The sequence below is a fragment of the Melospiza melodia genome, chromosome 3, assembly GCF_035770615.1.
Source record: "Melospiza melodia melodia isolate bMelMel2 chromosome 3, bMelMel2.pri, whole genome shotgun sequence".
Classification (NCBI taxonomy): Eukaryota; Metazoa; Chordata; class Aves; order Passeriformes; family Passerellidae; genus Melospiza; species Melospiza melodia.
This window is the reverse complement of record NC_086196.1, coordinates 61240560-61261335: the sequence shown is the minus strand read 5'-3', so window position 1 is coordinate 61261335 and position 20776 is coordinate 61240560. Positions and strand designations below refer to the sequence as shown.

General features: G+C 34.4%; 1 protein-coding gene across 1 annotated transcript in view; it reads right to left on the bottom strand.

Annotated features, from left to right (window-relative positions):
* DNAH8 (dynein axonemal heavy chain 8) overlaps nt 1-20334 on the bottom strand; it is a 114004-nt gene extending 93670 nt beyond the window's left edge. The window contains 16 exon segments of the mRNA XM_063153346.1: nt 1571-1687; nt 2467-2547; nt 3446-3633; nt 4328-4463; nt 5174-5293; nt 7473-7572; nt 8031-8107; nt 8643-8840; nt 9766-9912; nt 11242-11343; nt 13609-13716; nt 16561-16674; nt 17040-17216; nt 18178-18341; nt 18701-18890; nt 20212-20334. Of these exon segments, the coding sequence (XP_063009416.1) occupies nt 1571-1687; nt 2467-2547; nt 3446-3633; nt 4328-4463; nt 5174-5293; nt 7473-7572; nt 8031-8107; nt 8643-8840; nt 9766-9912; nt 11242-11343; nt 13609-13716; nt 16561-16674; nt 17040-17216; nt 18178-18341; nt 18701-18890; nt 20212-20319 (2127 nt within the window). The 5' untranslated portion in view covers nt 20320-20334.
* Nucleotides 20335-20776: the final 442 nt, after the last annotated feature.

The following is a 20776-nucleotide window of genomic DNA, read 5'->3' as shown; positions in this document are numbered from 1 at the left end:
AGATACACTGACTAGTGACTAACAATCTCCTACCACAAAGGAATTTACAATATTGATAGAAAAGATAATAGTCACACAGTTTAATCATCAAGCCAGAAGGGCAATCTGACTGTCAAGTTAAAGTCTTGAGAAAAAACCAAGCCAATACTGGTCCTCAAGCATGGTAAATCATAGAATCATAGTATACCAAATTGAAAGAAGACTTCAAGGATCATGTGGTCCAACTTTTCTTGGCAAAAGCACAGCCTAGGCAAGATAGCCCAGCACCCTGTCCAGATGAGTCTCAAAATTGTCTGGCACTGGGGAATGCACCACTTTCAGTGGGAGATTATTTCAGTGGCTGACTCTTCTCACTGCAAAAAATTTTCCTCTTCTGTCATATTGATAATTCTCCACAAGTAACTTATACGCATTACTCCCCATCTTTTCCACATAAATTATTGTAAAAAGAGAGTCTCCTTTGCAGCCAATCTTCTTTGCAGCCAATCTTCATATATTACACCATGATGATAAGGTTTCCCCTAAGCCTTCTTTACTCAAGGTTGAAAAAAACCATTTCTCTCAACTTTTCATCATTCGTCAGGCTTCCCAGTCCTCTGATCATTGTTGTGGCCCTTCTCTGAACCCTCTCCAAATGTCTTCTGTATAGCAGGGACCAAAACTGAATACATTTCCAGGTTTGGCCTCACCAGCACCAAGTAGAGGAAGATGGTGATTTGTTACCACTGCTTATTAATGCAACTCAACATCCTGCTGAATTTCTTTGCTGGAGCAGCACACTGTTCACTCACACTGAACTTGTTATCCACAAGGATGCCCAGGTCAGGTAGATCTCAGCCTATGCTGCACTCCTGGATGATGTTTGGCCAGGTGAAAGACCTTAATTTGTCCTTGCTGGACTTTGTAAGGTTCTTACTAGTCTGCTCTTCATGCCTATTCAGGTCTTCCTGTCGGGTCTCCTTCTACTTTCCCATTTAGCTTGGTGTCATCAGCAAACATTGTCAGGGTATACTTTAAGCCATCATCCAGATTACTTATGTGGATATTAAATATGGAATCAAATAAATTCAGAAATTATGTGATGAATACCAAGAGAGTAAAAGAGCACAGAGCAGAATCCAGAGAACTGTGAGAAAAGAGCATAATCTCCTTCATTATTTTATGGGCTGCACAACATGCCTGCTACAGATAGAATTAATGCTCCAAAGTTCTCCACTCAACAGTTTTTACATGGAAGTGTCTTTTATGCAGCTGCAGCCATGGACAAGCACTCAAAGACAGGTATTGGCTCTGAAAATCAGAGTGAAAGCCACAGAATTTTAAGACAACAAGTGGAAATAGATTCTATTTTAAGGACAGAAGGAAAAATCAACTATATATGATGGCAATAATAGGAGAGAATCATTGAGTGTATCCCTACTCCAAGAAAAGCAACCTAATTTAAAAAGCAATAAAATTTGTAGGTATGGTACAAAAATAAGTACAGATTATGTTTGAATATGAAATATAGGATCCTAGAAATAATTTCTGTAAGGTATTGGTCTTATTTATATAGTGAGCAAATGTTTACCCTTCTCAAAAGCTGACTATATATATGCTGAATTTGATGAGCTTCTTTAAAGAAAGTTTCCAGTGTGACAGATGACCAAGTCAACATGGTAAGTCCTTGCCTCAACACAGCTTCCATCTAAGCATAAAGATATAATTTAATAGATTAAAAAAAAACCACCAAAACCACAAGAGAAAACAATTAAAACAAGTTCTATTATTATATTTACTAACATTGCTTATAAAACAGAGTGGTGTGTAAGGGAGGTTACAAGTTTCCAATAAAAAAGGTCAAAGAAATTTATGCAATAGAAAGGAAGGGGAGGGTAGTGCATACTATAGCCTCAGGTCTTTAGTTTCTCAAACTTCTGTCCAACTTTGTAGTTATACACACTTACACAAACTCTGCAACCTTTCAGTGTGACTCTCACAAACAAAATGGGGAGGGTTACTTAAAACATTAACATATGTACACTTGTAAATGTCTGGCAAAACAAAATGGCTTGTGGGATAGACATCCTGCATCTCCAATAAAACTGTACTTTTAGTATAGTATAAAACATCATAGTGTAGCATTCTACATTACTGAAGAGACTCAATTAAAAAAGTTAATAATTCCTTCTGAGCAAATTTCCATGTTAAAGCCAGAGATTTGTGGAGATAGATAGACTTCAAAGACCATATTTTTTGTTCTACTGGTCTTCTATCTCACAGGCACTAAGATTATTTGACTGTAAAGCACATTATTTGAAAACTGTATGAAGGATCAAAAAACCAGATTTTTAGTCTTAAAGGTCTCAGAAAAATCCATTAAGCTCACAACATGCAGATCCATCTAATTATTTCAGAATCATAAATTATTATTAAGGTATTTTAAGATCTTATGAGGTATACTGAAGTGCATGCAGCAATACTAACCGTTTGCATTTTTGGTGCAAAAAGATTTACAAACACGCTTCGTGTTCCTTGACACAATTCTTCATAAGATTCAATAATAGCCTGTAGATTGTTAGAAAGGATAGCATCAAACAGAATATTTAAAGCATTTCTTTACTCAAGAAAACAATTTGTCATACAATCAAATCATCTGAAAAACGATATTGAAAGCTGCACAATGCTGTATTTGAAAACAAATGTAGAATTTTACACAGACATTACATACCTATGAACATCATTTCTGGAATGTAATGAATTTGTATTATGCTGTAGAAGGAGAAATAAAAGCCACCTTTTTGTAGCACTTTAAGGCACAAAGCCAGAAAAAGAACGAACTTTCTCTAGAACTGAAGACAGCTTAATCTTTGCAATATCCTTTTAATATTGCGTATCATACTCTTTAGATGCTCAAGTCAGTTTTAAAATATCCTCTTCTCTTATGCCATATGCACACACACACAGAGAAGTCTTGTATGATGCACAAGATACAGGCTCCCCAAGATACAGGCTCTTGAAATAACACCATAGCAGAGACTACAATAGATAGAACAAATGTAACTTCTCTTGCAGGTAACCTGCAAAGTTCTTCAAAATTCTTCACAATTCCAAACCAGACTAACTCCAATGTTTATTGTCAAAAACTCTAAACCCCTGCATTTTACTGTTTTTCTGACTGTGAAAACTATTTGTATAGCTTAAATTATTTCATGACCAAAGTATACTTAGTGTGGCATTGGATATATGAAGTATATATTCTTATATTTAAGTAACTACCAGCCCACACAGGACTTAACAGGGGGTTTTCAAATTAGATTTTCTATGTTCACCTGTGTATTCCGCAAATTTACCTTGAACTACCTCTTACCCAGCTTTAATCTTTAGCTATAGAAAAAAATCCATGTTTAAACACACTCTTTTTTAAATTTTTTTGAACAGCAATCACAATACTTTTAAAGTTTACCTCTAACTTCAACTTGTTTGACTTCAATTCATCTTCTAATATTGCTAGTTTGAATGCTTGCTCTGGTACTTCTAGACCCAACTTTACCATACATTTTGTCTCTCGCACAATCTCTAGAATCTGGGGATCAAAATTAACCAGGAGCTTCTCAGTTGTAGGATGACGCACAAATATCGTGGATTGTAAGACTGTAAAGACATTCTAGTATCAGTTTCAAAAGCAAACAATAGTTTAAATTCTATAAATTACTATGAAATCCATATTTCTAATGTTAAAATATAGTGATTAAGTATGTAGAGTTACTTGTGAAATAGCTTCATATTGTTTTCAGTTAAAGAAAATACACAACCCATCATATTAACTTTCTGCCTTTCTCTTCATAATCTAAACAAGCCTGAGATCCAGTCTTATTTGTGTCATAACTTTTCTCAGCCCAAGTTAAAAAATCATGAAATTAGTTCTCTAAGTACCAGGAAACACAATGCTGGACTATCAAACATTTCTAGGTGTTTAATAACAATATATTTGTCCTTAGAGGGACTGGAGCAATACAACTTTATGAATTATTATACTGGAAAAAGAAAAACCCAGAAAGAATTATTACATAGTACACATAGAGAATTTAAATACCAAAATTTGTGTCACTAATGTTTACAGTCATCTGTACAGTCAAACAGTGTACCAAATCTGCAATCCTCTGCATCAATACCCAGCATCAAGGTCAGTAAAGCACTGAGATTGTATTACCGAGTCTGATAATTGGATCATGATTCACTTGCGCATGTTAAGGGTAAATGAAGCTTTAAAAAAAATCTGATTTGATTTATGTTAACTTACTATCCAACAAAAATTTAAAGAACAAGTACATATTTAATTACTTACGATATTGTAATTGTGACATTTCCTTCAGCCATGCATTATGATAGACTACCTCGAACTCCACCAATACATATGCAAGTTTGTTGTATGATTGAACAACTGCTTTACCTTCTGGACTTGCCAAGATATCTGAATGTTTCTGTTAAAACACAGCACATTCAAATTGAAACTATATCCCAAACCATCCATACCACTTGGGTTTTTCTCAATTTAAGTATTGTCTATACATAGTGTCGGTTAATACTATGAATTATACTGACAGAGGTGTTAAAAACTGTATCAAATATTAATGAGTCAAATTTACAGGGCAATAAAGTCAGTAAGAACTTGTAAGGGATAAATACTAAACACTTAACATCACTAAGAGCAATTACTTAATATACTGTCATAGATACCTGCAATTCACAGTGAAATGGATACTCAGTTCTACTCAAAATTGAATAAGTGAAAATTTATTGTAAAAGTTTCCTTTTTAATCAATATTAATGTCTGTTTTCCTTGGAACAGATTTAGATTATCATTATTCCCATCCAAGGGAAACAAGAAAGTGAAAACCTCTCTCACATAGAAGTTAACTTGGCATGAGACCCTAGACGCTTTGTAGGAGAATCACTCAAACATTTCAAGAATTCTTCAAAGTTATTTTCAACTGAAATAGTCTAGTCTGTTCTATTCCAACACTACATCTTGGATCCACAAGGCTTACTGCAGAGCAGTATAAACATACAAAGAAAAATGTTCCTTAGCATATAACAAGTGATGCAATCATAACCAGAAATCGTATGATTACCCTACTGAAGACAGTTCACAGTTACACAAAACACCTAATTTTTCCGCACATCAACTTACATGGAAATAGCTGATTGGCTCATTTACCCTTCTGAATAGCTGTCTCACCCACAGTATCTTTCCTGCAATAGGTGGCATGTTTCGAGCAAGAGGAGGGTCATCTTTCTGCGTTTGGTAAAGCTATAGCAAGAACAATATCATGAAACAGATGCATTTAAAAAAAACTATGGAAATGCTAAACTGTTTTCTCTGGTAGCACAATTTCTTCCTCCTCCCAAACAGATTAAATTTGCATTGTGTCACACAACAGCTCATGGACAGAAAAATGTATTTCTTCCCTGACTTGCTACCCTTCAAAGATGCACACACCTCAACGCTGGTACCTCTCCTGTCTCCATTATCTCATGCAGTTTCTCAGCTGTGCTCGCTTATGACAGAGACCTGAGTGCAGCAAAAGGCACTGTGAACCCTGGGGCAGAGCAGCCAGTACTCAGGATCAAGTCTGACCCCTGACTTTGAAGCCATCTGCTGTGAAAACAAGCTGTTTAAGGAAGTGGTGTCAGGAGAACTCTTGTGGGGCTTCTCCCCCTTTGCTTGGAACTGGCCTCGGCAGAGGCCCAAGCTAGACTGTTAACTGGGAGCTTTTTCCTGAATAGAAACATCAGCACTGTTCTTCAGACACACATATCTGACTATTAGATAATATTTCAGGATTTGAACTTAGTGATTCTTGTGGGTCCCTTCCAAATCACAATAATTTAGCATTCTATGGTATGCACTTTTCTACTAACTCCTAACTAAAATGCACGTAGATACTCCTGGATACAAAGCCCGTGTTTTTATCTGTGCCCAAGATGAAAAAAGAACGTCTCCTGCTCAGCAAATGGCTGCATTAAAACAAAACAAAACAAAAAAAGGCCTAAATTTATACTGTATGAAATATGCAATGGCAAAGTATTCAATCACTTTAGAACCAGCATTGCAGTAAGAGCAACATTTTATTGGAAATAACTTGCTTGACAAAGATAAAAGGCAATTTAGTAATATCAAATAAATAGTTAAAACTAGTCAGCAGAATCAAGACGTGTTCTTTGACAGAAAAAAGGAGCATTTGGATCCACCCAACATTAGGCACGTGAACTCAGGCTGTGATGACACAACTACTCACTAACTAGAACGTCTTAGCCCGACCTTGTCTCCGGTGGCCCCAACCAAAGAAATCCAAGCAGCTTCACAATGACCTTGAGAGGAACTTACCTGGATGAAACCCTCTCAGTAAATGTACCTATTGGTTTTATTTTGCCTGGGAAAATACAGCTAAGGGTGGGCTACATGATTTTTAAGCAAGCAGTGCTGCTAAAAATCTGTTCATCTAGTTAAGCCAGTATTTAGGGGTTCAGGGATTGTTATAAACAGTGTATGGGTAGGGAAAGGAAAGAGTGGTTTTGTAAAGAGTGGTTCAGCACAGCCTTGCTAGGCTACAGTTCTAAGTCACTGTTAGGAGGAAAAAATTTCTAATAACTGCAGAGTTTATAGATATTGGTTCCTTGTGCAAACTTCTATCATTGATCTTATGAAATGTAAACATGTCAAAAAACCTTTTTCAACAATCTGGTATTCCAGATTCCCTTTATATTCATAGAAGAAAAATGGTTATTTGGAGGGAATTATTTAAATCTTCAGGATGCTGTATAAAATTGATCAGATTAACTCACTCCAGAGCAATTCTTTCTTTCTTTCTTTAGTAGAAAGGGAGTTTGGACATCTAGTTCTGTTGCAGATGTTTATTTTATGGACAAAGTAATAGTTTACAGTCAAGTGATATGAGCAGTTGCCAGAACTTAATTCTCATTATACTTCAGTCAGGGTGCACTACAAAAATCATGAAAAATTACTTCATAATGAACATAAATGCAATTCACCTATATTTTACATGTATTTTATGCAGCCACAGCAATTGATAATAACTTCTTATACATGCAAATTAACTGCAGAAGCCTCATTTAATAAAAAAATCCAAAAGGTACAAGCAAGAAATGTACACAGTCAGCAAAGAACATGCTTCTTTAAACCAGCAAAGAACATGCTTCTTTAAATTTAATTTATGAAGGAAAAACAGAAAATATTTTGATTATAAAGTAAAATTGTGAGGACAAATTTGCCTACAAGAGCAGTTGTGCATATTCTGCTGCCCACTCACTAAGGCCTGTTTTCCTGTAACAGGAAAACAGAAGTAGGATAAATTGAGAATTGGGAGTAAATTAGTGAAAGAGGCAGAAAAAATAAAAATTATTCATATTAAAATGCTTTCTCCTATTTTAACATGATGTTTACAACTTACTGGAAAGAAATTAAATACCTTTTTAGTAGCTTCAAGTTCTGCTACATAATGTTGAAGAATAGAACTAATTGTATTTGCTGTTTCTTCTTGTAGGCATGGCATATTCAGACTTTGAAACCTGTATTAAAAATTGACAAAAATGACCCAAAATTACATTTCTAAAATATTAACTGTTTTAATTTACCTTGGGGTATATGAACATTACATAAACTGAAATAAGCAAACATCTAGGAAATTATTTTGAACCTGGAAAACTTTTTTCTTTAAGGAAGTTTAAACAAGTTGAAAATTTCTGCTCTGGTGGGTATTTTGGTAGTTGTTGCTTAGTATGTTTTAGACTTTTCCTTTAGTATATTCTTGTGTATGATAATATTCTAATGAAATTAAGAAAAAGAATATATTGATTCCCATAACAAAGATAAAACATATATTTTCTCATTATTATGTAGTTCAGAATATCAGTAATTAAAAATTCTCAATTAGGCTGTTTGTTTTAAAATTTGCTGGGCTGTTTCAATTGTGGAAATCAGTAATTTCAAGTTACTTTAAAATATTTTAAAACATAGTTGCAAATACCTTTGAAGTAACTGAAGTGAATTCTGTGAAGACAAAATTTTCTGAAAACAGGTGCGCATAAAATTCTGTAGCTGTGTCTAAAGAATACACAATTCAGTGTGGGTTTTCAGGTCAGAAAACAGTATTTTGATGATACTTTCTTAACACAGTAGCATTTGAAATTGTTACTTAAAGCACACTTATAGCACAAAATAGGAGCCTTCATAATGCCATGCTTAATATAATTATTAAATAGCCATTTTCAGTCAAATAATCTCTAAAATGTCATACAATTCTATGAAATAAACAAATTAGTTGCAAATTTATTCTGCCTAAAATTTGACCACATTTCTGCAGGCTAATGAATGACTTTCACATAGATCATTCTCTCAGGCATCACAATTTTTGTCATTTTGGCCACAGAATGAAAATCATACTTAAGCACTGTTTGATATATTTTACACCTTCCTTTGAAAAAAGGAGAAGGAATGGAAAAAATCTCCCTCCAGACAAAAACAAACTCCATGCTGTTTAGAAGAACAGTGTAGCCTGTTCACAATCCAACATCCCACTGACAATCAGTTCCATAAATTCTTTCCCAAGTAAGTTATAATAAGTCAAAATATTACTCACCTCTAAACGTTCAACTTCTGTCTTGAATTTCACAAAATCCACATCAAATTCTGTTACTTGTGGATCAAGGGTGTCATATGGTTTCTTTTGAAAAATGTGGTAGATATTTTTGAATTTTACTGCCATAAGATCTATACCTTCAATTGCACACTGAGTCAGTGCATTAAAATTCTGTTCTATGGCTATCATTTCCATTATCTGAAATAAAGATGTTATATTCATGCTCATAATGAATTCTTTGTTATTTCCTCTATAAACTAAAACCTGAGCAAAATAAAATATTCAACAGCCACTCTTCTGGCTACTGCATTCACAAATGTGTTGTTTCTGAGTCAAGTATCTTCAATACTTGAGGCATGGTTAATCCAGTTTTCAACATCAGTTGTCACCACAATGCAACACAAAGTAAAATAATAACTGTTTTTCTTAAGGATAAAGAGGGTTTTTTATGTTTTACTGCTAGATCCAATAGGATAATATAGAAAAGGAGTTAAAACATGGCAGACTTATGACAAAAAGATATATCAAAGAATAAAAAACCACAACCCTACAGATTAGTATGTATATTGAGTGATAAAAAAGTACATCAAAGACTCACAGAATTCCTACCTTGTGATGATTATCATCTTATCCCTTGTCTGACCTTAATCTGTACCAAGAAGCACCTATTACCTTTTCCACTCAAGAATGTTAGTTTAAAACCCCTTCACTGCATTACCAAGCTAAATGTTAAGATGACACCAAGCAGCAGAATCATCTGAAGAATTCTGCTTGGCAGTAAACATGAGTTTTTAAAGTAATTAAAAAAAAAAAAACAAACAGAAGTGTGTTACTTTTCACATAATTTTAAACCTCTAAAAATAATGATCTGAATCTAGGTCAGGTTATTTCTCTCCACACTAAAAGAGATAAATTGGCAAGTTGAGAAGGCAATTGTGAGGTAATAGCATCAATCATTGGGATGACTTAATCTGTGGAAGTGCCTAAATTCTCTCAATAGAGAGTTACAGACTCCTTTAAAGGATGATTAAGAGAATTTATGTCGGCAAGCATGCACTTTGTAAACTGGTCTTTGGAGACAAGCTTCTTCTTTGCAAATAACAACAGCACCCAATATACTCACTTTTTCTAATCTCCTACAAAAAGCTTCAGATTTTCCAAAAATGTACATTTCTGATACTTCCAATGCCTTTTCCCCTAGATTTTTAGAAGTCTCTTGCCTGGCTTCATGGAAGCATTTCTGATATTCTCTCAACAGATATATGCAGTCCTAAAAGGTGAAGGAAAGAAAACCATATTCATTATGCTATGCTTATGAGTAAGGGACTAGAGTACTCAAACCGATTGACATTCCAAAGCCATTAGTTATCACTGAATCTGGTTTCAGTCAAGAGGTACCAACAACTGAAACACAGTGAGTGATTTTCTTTCAGTATCTGAAGAAAATGTTCGCAACATATGAACGAACGTGCAGCAGTAGAGCACAGTAACCAGAGAGTGGTGGAGAATGGTGTTGCATCCACTTGGCAGCCACCCTGGTGTCCCCAGGGATCAGTGTTGGGCCCAGTCTTTAATATCTTCACTGATGATCTAGATAGATAAGGGGACTGAGTCCACCATCAGCCAATTTGCAAATGTGGGTGTCCATGTAGATCTGCTGGAGAGTAGGAAGGCTCTGCAGAGGGATCTAGACAGGCTGGATAAATTGGCTGAATCCAGAAATTTGGTGTTTAACAAGACCAAGTGCTGTGCCCTGCATTTGGCCACAATAAACCCCTGCAGCACTACAGGCTGGGGACAGAGTGTCTCTGGACAGTGGCTAGGCAGAAAGGGACCTGGGGGTACTGGTTGATGGCAGACCGAACATGAGCAGCAGTGTGGTGCACTCACATGGCCAAGAAGGCCAGTGGCATCCTGGCCTCTATGAGCAATAGTGTGGTCAGCAGGACTAGGGAAGTGATTCTTCCTTTGTATTCTATGCCTTTTGGGGAAGAGCGGAACTCAGTAACTGAAGTCCAGAAAAGGAGAAGGTGGAAATGAAGTAAACATTGGCAACCAGTATTCCCACAGCTGCACATATTTCACCATAGCATATTGCATTTGCTCTTAATAGGTCACCATCAGATGAAGAAGAGGAAGACTATCTTAACACTAACTTTTCATGGTGTGGCAAGGAAATCTTGTATGGAAAGGAAGTACTGCAACAAACTCAGGGTCTATTCAAACACCAGATTTTCCAGGGTAGAGGAAGATGGCACCATATCAGAGCTATGCCCTCCTCCATAGCCCCTCTTCCTCAAGATGGAAAAATGTGAGATATTAATTCCTTGGTTGCACATAAAGCAAAGATGCCAATTCCAAGGTCGGTGACAGACCACACTGATAAAGATGAAGCTATTTAATTACAGCAACGCCCATGGACTATGAGTCCATGGGCATTGCTGTAAATAGGAAAACTTGGGAAAACTTTCAAAACATCATGAAATCAAAAAGCCAAGAGGTATGAAGCACTTGGTCCATATTGATATGGACTTCCTTACAATATCAGCGGATAATCAAGAGGTTTGACATGTAAATAATATAATGCCAAAATACAAACATTGATTTTTCCAGTGACTACTGGTGTCTCCTGATCCCAGAGTCGATTCAAGCCAGCATCTGTAATGTATGCTTTACATGTTGTGACCATTTGGTTTGTAACCTAGGACAGACAAATGAAAAAAGTTTAACAGTAATTTTAAGCTTAACAGTAAATTTTTCTGTTTCTCAAAATCTAATAAAATTCTCATATACATGTCAATACTATCAATCAAATTTGGAATAAATTTCACTTGAGGAAAGTGGCTAAAAACTACATGCAATATATACAACAAACACCCTATAAAAACTCTAAGAACACCCCCAGAATTATATGTAAGTCCCAGGACATATTTGTAAGTCCTACAATTGCAGCAATACATAAACACAGAATGTCATCAATCAAAATTCAAGAACAAAAAGAACTTATTGAGTGCCAACTACTCTTCACTTACATTGTTGTCTTTACACTTGCAGCACTTATTTAAGGACTGCTCTTAGAGAATTTTTTATCCTAGCAGTATGGCTTTACCTTGATTTCCTGTGGCTATAAAAAGGAAAAAACATTCTTCTACTTCTCAACCATTCTTTCACTTCTCAACCACAAAAATCCAAATTTAGTCATGACAGAAGGAGAGAGAGGAGTATGTGCAGATACAGAAGACATACCACAGAGAACAGCTACAGGTAGAAAATTTTTTTGTCTATTAAATAATATGAACAATTCAAAACAATTCTCCTGATGGTGTTGATTGGGTTTTGTCTTTTTTTTTAAATATATGTTCTCTGCATTCTTTGCACATATATTTGTTAGTAGCTAGTTTTCTCAGTACTTTTCCATGGCCTTTCCCTAAGCAGAAAGACAAAACAAATTCCAGAGTTTCAAGCCATGAGAGGAACAAGGCCCCAGTGCTATCTTGGTTCTACCTGGGAGCCAAAGCCAAGAACAACTCTTCGAGATGCATTCTCATGGACAAAGCACAACTAGTGCTGAAGGGGGCGCTCCAGAGAAGGGGCTTGACCTGGAGGAAAATTGCACCACTTGTACTCCTAATTGGTGATTTTTATCAATTATGCTAATTTCCTAAAACATATAAATGTGTACTTACCCTTGTAGGGGTAGGCTTTCATGGACATTTTTCCATAACTGCCTCTGAAGGCCTTCATTAAAGATCCTCTTTTATATTACCTCCTTACTAAAATTATCTCTAGTTTCATTTTTGGGTTGGGAAAAAGGCAACACTGACATGAGGCTACTGTAAAGCAGGCATTAAGTACTCCTAATTGAAAAAAGACTGGAAACTGCCATACCAAAGGCAGCTTCAAACTTTAAGAAAATTACTGATGAAGCTGGAGATAGGACCTCCAGTGTCACTGCTGATGATCATTAAGTGGAAAAAAACAGTAAATAGGGACCTTAACCTACTGGATTAAAATACAGATTTTTCCTTGCTATTTCAAGCATGGCTTCATGTAACCAGTTTGCTATTAGCCTCTGTAATGAAATACTTACTCCCTTAAACCATTAAATAATAGACAGTAGCAAGAGTCAATATACAAATGTACAAAGACCCATTTTAGGATAGGTAATATATACCTAATGTGATATATAGAAAACAGCCACAGCGATGAATAGATAGAGATTCAAAAGAGCATATACTTCTTAATATCCTAGTTCAAATTGAAATGCAACAAAATTTTATGCTGAACTCTGTGGTGTAAAGAAACAAAAAATGTGTGTCTGTGTAATGAGGGTCTACTGTGAATTTCCCCTGAATGCTTACTGGAGGTGTGTGGCTTAGTTAGGAAGGATTTCTTTGCTAGAAAATCATTGTACAAACCATCTTTGCATGCAATGGATATCTGGATTCTGCAAAAGACATTGGTATAAATGCACAGCCAGTCTCAATTTTCTCTTTAAGGAGGGAAAGTTTATGATCTGAAATTCAATTAACTTTTCAAGTATGACTTTCTTCAGAAAACAGGAACCTTTTATCTTTCTCACTTTTTGGAGGAACAGCCTAGTCAGATTGATGGCCATCTGCCATTAGGTCATCCAGGCTGAGAGAAAAAGAGCCTTTGCAGATTCTGTGACTTAGAAAACAACTGATCAGATTAATTCAGATCAGAAGATTAATTAAGAATAAAAAAAAATTAACACTGATGAACCAAGAACAAACAAAGCTCCTTTCAGAAGAGAAATCTGCAATCCAAGTTTAATCCTCTCGTGATCAACAGAGTTCTTTTTCTTTCCCTTACAGAACCCCACTACTTACTACCATTTTTAAACTCTTTTTACATTTTTAATGCTCTACTGATTTAAACAAAATTTTTTTTCTTCTGAAAAGTCACCCAATTTTGTAATTACTATTTTGTTTAATATACTTACCTTTATAAGTAATGATGTAATTCTCTCAGAAGTATTGTAATATTTTGAAACACGGTGAATCATTTGTACAGCCTTTATCAAGTATGGTATTCCCTGTGTCATTAATACCTCAAAGCAAAGTTTCAAGAAAAAAATTACTTTCTATTCTTAGCAACTATATTCCCATTGTATTGTTAACTTCTGAATTATGTATTTCCCTAAGCCACACCAATCAGTCTTTAAAATGTCATGGCAGTTTACCAAAAGTTTTCTTATTAAAAAAGACTAACCATGCTCAATAAGATTTCAAATATCAACTTACAAGAACAATTAATGGCTAAGTTTGATCATTGGCTAAGAAATCAGGTTAAAGATGTTACAACATAAAATAATTTTAATATCCTATTTTGATGAACAAAATTGAACACTGATTCAAAGTGTAAAGGTTGCATTTTTTGGTGCAATAGGAAGTATTTTTCTGCCAGCAATTTTCTGTGATGGATGCTTTTGTTTTCCTTCAGGGTGCTAATGTACTTTCATTGTGATAGCAATCTTTACATAAAATGTTTCATTCAGACACTTCAGAAAACTCATTAAATAATTGTCACAATGTAAGTTCCATTAACAAATGCCTAATTCCTTCAAGCATATCAAACACCTAAATTTTTCACTTTATTTGTGAAATCAATGTTCACATTGTTAAAATCATACAGTGACATTACAAATACTCAGTAGCTCAAACACTTTTAAAGTATTTTGGTGGGGAAAAAACAAAAGTAAACAAAAACAAAAGACAATTCATTAACATTATCAGGAACTTGTCAAAATTGCAATTCAGAACATCAAGAAAGTAATTTTGGCTGTCACCCCACAATGGAGAAGCCAAGCTCCTGTAATTAAATTTGAGTTGGAAATTCAAACTCATAGTGTGAATAGAAGGCATTTGCATTTAGCAAGAGTGTGAAATAAATGCTATATAGTATAAAAAAGCCCATCTGTGTCCATAGTGTTCATCACCAACACCACCTGTGAAATGGAATCAGGAGATTCTGAGTCTATAGGTTTTCTTTTTCAATCCTTGACAGAAAATAAAACCCTGAATACTGGACTGCGAAGAAATTTATCTGATTCAAAGCTTTAAGTTAAATGCTCAGTCTGAATTTTCCTATATTAACCTACTTCAGCACAAATGTTCACTGTGTGATATTGCATACACTAAATGCCATATTTTATGCACACACCAAATATCATCATAAATCAACATGTATTACTTATTCCATCCCTTATTTTCTAATATATAAAAGAGTTGTCTATACCCGATACTAAATGCAACTGCACAAAATGAAGATCTGTTTAAAACAGGATATATTAAGCTTGGAAATTACTGCTTTTAAGATGAACATCATAGAAAATCCTACCTAAATTAACTTGATCTCAGGAATATGATTAAACAGAAAATCACATGTATCCAAACTGTTCCAGATTAAACAAAGAACTCTAATTAACTATCCTGTATTGGTAAAATTATGAACTTTTCAACAGGTTTGCATCCACTAATGTCTGTCTTTGTTTACAGTACAAATAATTTTATCTTCATAACACCTATGAAGTAGTTCATCATTATGGCCTGGTACCTGGCACCCTCTAGTGATACCTTGAAGAGCTGAAGATAAACAGCTTGGTGACACTGCTTATCATACTTGCCTCTTACACTATTCCATGTAATATGAGCTCTCTGCCATATCAAAGCCCTTTTGCTTGCCCTCCGTTACAACTTTTTAGTAGGATCCTAAGCTGCCAGAGATTCAAAAGAAATGCAGCACTTCCTGACAGAGAGCTGGAGGCATATAGGACCAAAACATGAAGGACTCAAAACCAAAGGAGAATGAGCACAATTTTTCTAAGGTGTTTACTCCTTACATTCTGTTCTGCAATACATCTGTTATAATAATTCATAGTTATTATACCAAATAACTAATATCTTGAACTACCACTGAATGGTGTACCCAGACAACCAATTGTCTAAATTCTGACTGGCAGGTACTTCTGCAAATAGAAGCAAATAATATTGTATTCCATATTAAAAAAGTGTTTTGCCTATTTAGGGCCTTATAAGGTTTCATTATTTTCTATATAACTGAAATTTTAGTACTTTGGTTACAGTTATGTGATCATAGACACATATGGCATTTTCGGGGGAGGACGTATTTGGAGAATTTCATATTGTCGCAGACATTTTTTCACAGAAATCCTTTCTTTCAGATTTCTGTAGCTTCTGGGAAGCAAGGGCCCCCAGAAGAAGAATGTAAACAATTGTTATGAGCTGCTGTGGAATGTAATAGGATGCACCTCTGTGATTGGTTCATGTTCCCATTTTTATAATTAAGGGCCAATCACAGCTGCAAGTTGGGGACAGAGTCCCTGGACACAACTTTGTTATAGATTCTTTCTTTCTATTCTTAGCTTAGGAAGCCTCTGCAACTTCTCTCTTTATTCTATTTAGTATAGTCATAATGTATTATATATCATATATCAATAAATCCAGCCTTCTGATCAAGAAACAAGATTCACCGTCCATCTCTCACCATCCCCAGCGACCCACTCAGGTCGCTGTAATATCATATTATAAAATATGTAGCTGGTTTAATTGCTTTAAAAAATAATACCAGCAGCAGGACTGACTTATTAGAAAATTGTATGTATTTATGCTTATTTACTAAATACATATTTCATATTTACCAACTACATACTTCAAAATACTATATTTGATGAAATATATAATAATGCTTCAAAATTTAGCTTGACACGCTTTTAGAAAAAAATTTTAAAAATAGTAAAAATTACTAAATTGCTAGTAGTAAATTAGAAAAAATTGCTTTTAAGTAAATATAAGGAAGGGAAACTTTATTCTGCTCTGGGATTTCTATGTAAATACCTAAACTATGCATAAAGAATGGCAAAAGTCATACTTACAACATCAGTGGTATAAAGGGGCTGACAAACTTTTTCAAGTGTGCTTAGGTATCTCACGTTATCCTTTGATTCGTTTGCTGCATCTGTGATTTTGCCATCTAATTCTTGCCATGACTAGTGGGAAAAGAGTACTGTGAAAAACTTCATACATAGTGAACTATTTCTTTAACTTGCACTCACTTGCCAGAAGTAAACTTTGGTAAATGAATTTTTAAGAGGCAGTGCCAAAGCAGGCAATAACAGTTAACTTATTGTATTTATTACACACATGATGTATTTTATGTTCATTTTTGGCTGCATTCCTGAAATGTCTTGTTCTTTGTCTTGATACATTCAGTACACCAGCAACACATCTAAATTTTCCTTTTCTAATTCTCCTTGGCAAATCTCTCTTAGATGAAATAAAAACAAACAAACTAACTAACAAACAACCAACTTTATAGTAAAAAAAACAGCATAAAAAAGAAAAAAATTATTACCTTTAGTATTTTAGAGTGTGCAACTTTCAGAACATTGATAACAGCTTTACAGTTTTGTCCTTTGATCTGTTCAATAATAAAGTTCAATTTAGCAGACATGTATTTCCAGTTCTCCAGTTCCATCAGTGGACCTGAATCCTTAGCTTCTCTCCTTAGCTGTTTGCTCTCAGTCAGAACCTGCAACCCAATTGAAAAAAAAAAAAATCAAATGCCTACTACAGGAAATAGACAAGTCATTATAGAGAAAAAATTCTCTTGAGGAAACTTAGAAAGGAACAAGCTTGCAGTTACTGACACATGAAAATGGTTCCCATTTGGAAAAGCTTTCTAAGTCTGAATTGCACTTAATCATATTTTTAAACTGAAAATAAGGCAATTAATACAAATTGCTGTCATACCCTGGGTGAATATCAGTGTATATAGATAAGCCTTTAACCAGAACCTGTGGATTGAAATGCACCAAACGTAATTTCACTTGTCCAGAACTTCAAGAACTAGTTTAATAAAAGTTATTAGATATCAGTCATAAATGTATCCATTTGTATGTTGATAAATGTGCAGTCAGCTCTTTTTTTGTGTCTTTAACATTTTTATTCTTATGAGCTAAACACAATAACTATAGTATGCCTTATAAGTAGAGTATGTCCCTGCCTACACAGATTCATATTTTGACAAAGGATTCTCTCTTTTTCATGGAAGTCTCAGACTTTGATAACTGAGACCTTACCATGCAAAACTTGCACTGGATAAAATACGCCCTGCTGGGCCTGCCCAAAAATCTTTCCAAGAGCAGTACTTCCTGCCACAAGTGACAGAAGAAACTTAACAGGTAATGTACAGTTAGATATGCTCTATATACATATGTGGTCCTCATCAGTGTTATTAGTCCTGCAACTCTCTGTTCTCTTCTTACTATTTATAATTAAGTGCTCAGAAACACCTATTCTCACTAGACTGTAAATTCCTAGACATGAGGACTATCTACTTAACTTCTCTTGTGCATTGAAGCAGAGCGCTTCTCTTAATTTGGGTGGAGATGAAGCTGAAGCCTTTGGCAAACTTCAGGCAAGTCTCACATATAATTTATAAATATTCATCCATATTCGTGCTGAATTGATGTGTTAAAACAGCAACTTACATGTTCAATTTGTTTATACCATATCATAAGTACTTCCTCTAGCTGGGTAACTGTGTCATGACTGTCAGCAGCTGCAGTTATTTTATCAAAGGTCTGGAGTTCAGAAAAATTAATGTGATCTACTTTTTTCAACTCAACTGTTCCTTCAATGCATTCTGCAGCACCTGAGAAAAAGGCAATTACAATATCAAACCAATTTAGACTTTAAAATAAATTTCCACCAGTCAAAGCAATTTAAATTTGAAAATGTACATCTGCAGCCAGTCTCATTTTGATATAATAGCAATTTACTGCACTCACATAAAGCAGAAATATCTGATTTTAAATGCAGTGGTATTCCTTAAAAGCAATGTGTCATTATTTGCTTAAGAAAATAATCCACCCATTTATATATTATGCAAGTAATGGATAATTTTGTTTTTCCTTGCAGAATGTAATAAGTTCCTTATCTATACACTACTGTCTTTAAATAGAAATCCTTAAGCAAAATTCCTCTAGTTTGTTTCCTAAATGCAATGCTTACCTCCTATAAATGAAATGTATTTCTTAATTGTTTCCACAAACTTCTGCTTGTCCTTTGTATCCTCTTTGGACTCACCTAAATCACCCCAATTACTTGTTTCAAGGATAGCAGGGAGAAAAACCTTTTCTAGTAAATCTTTAATACCAGGTAGGAGTCCATCACTGGCATCCAAAACACCAAAGGAAACTTCCTGCAGCGTAAAGATATTGTTATCAAAGCAGTAACTTACACTAGAAACAGTATTATAAGTTCTATGTATTTTTATAAAAGCACTCCAATATGCGAAACAAAACTTTAATTTAAGGAGAGAAAATCATTATATTACACACCTACATCATGCCTGTAAGATAGTACTTTCAATAAAAAAGGGAAGTGAATAATTATTTAATACAGTTTTAAAAAGCTGTCTAGTTATGCTTTTGTTACATCAGTTGTTTATCTATCACATAGAGTTTGGAAATTTTGAAATGGTAGAAAAATGCCCACACCCACAATTAGCTACTAATTAATGAACTGCAAGTAGCAAAAAATTCTCTGAATGTCCTTATCTGAAATTATATAAGACGCAATTGTCTGACTAAATATATATTATCTTGAATCAAGTTAGATTTTTACCTACTCTCCAAAACAAAGCTTTACAAGGTACGACTATTTCTAATATTCCAGTATTTAAAATGTCCTTAAAATAAGCAAGTATTAACATACATCATGTAACAAACTTACTAGAACATAAATTTCCTTTCCTTATCCCTTCAGCATTTGGAATTATTTGGGAAGATATTTGATGGAAAAGTGATATTTATGACCAATACTGAGGCTCTTGATAAAGACAGAACTTGTATCTTACTCATTATAGTGCTTTTTCTCCTTCACCTGCTTGGGTCTCAAAAGGAATGGAATATTTTAATATGAAATATAAAGAATATAAACTAATAATGGATTTTCTGTCTGAAGAATTTGAAATAATACTAATTACAAGATACATATGTGAAACTATTTGTTATCAATTTGCAGTCCCTTAAAGCACTGCCCAAATACTAAGACATGTAGCTATGAACAATAATGAAGCCCACACTTATATAAGAATTTGTCTTGTAAAGCAGAAGATCTCATGACACATAATTTATACAGCATAAATGTTTGTTTTGTATTTTATTGATCAAAACACATAAAAAGGTACAGGTATCTTTTTGTCTCCTGGTACTTGCAATAAAGTCTTCTCAGTGTTTCTTTGTAGCTTAGGAATTTTGATCACAATTAAAGTATACTTAGCAGCTTTGACCGCTACTAAGGAGAATGAGAAATTAATACATATTTCTTTAACAAGGATCCTGTAAGACACTAAATTCACAAGTATTTGCTGAAGCAATTCAGCAATTTTTTGTTTACCCAAAATGGAGAGCAAAAAAGTTACCAGTAACTTTAGTTATGTGACAACTGTGAAAAAAATAATGAAACAAAAAATAACTGCTTTTAAAGCTTTTAGTTTTTTTTAAAAAATGAGAGAGTACCTCGTGTATAGTTTTATCACTTATGGATGTGTCATTCTTATAGCGAACGAAATATAGGCATAGTCCTAGAATTTTGTCTGGTGTCCTCTCCAAATAAAATTGAAACATTTTACGTCCTTTTTCAACATCTGGAATTACCCGACCACACTCTGAAAAGGAATTTCATAGGTATGACTCTTTTTAAAAATGAGGGTATTATAAAATGCTTAAAATCAATGTAAGGAAATAAAACTGAACATATAAATAATTTATTTTCTTCTTTTGTCAGGGAACAAAAACCAGTATAATTTCTAACTGTAATTAATCACACTATTAGAAAACTACACCAAACGTATAATGTGTATCTTACAAACCTATTTGGGTACAGAGTATTGCACTGAAAAGAGAATTTGCTCAGGCCCATAGTTCTGAAACAATTTGTTGGTGACTAAGGTACTGTATTTCTATTTATCCTACCAAAAAGATGTCAGGTCTAAGTGAGAAAAGAGTGATTTCGAGAGGGCCTCAGGTCCTTTGTGGATATATTCCTATGCAATTTGATAGCTCAATATAAATAAGTAACAGA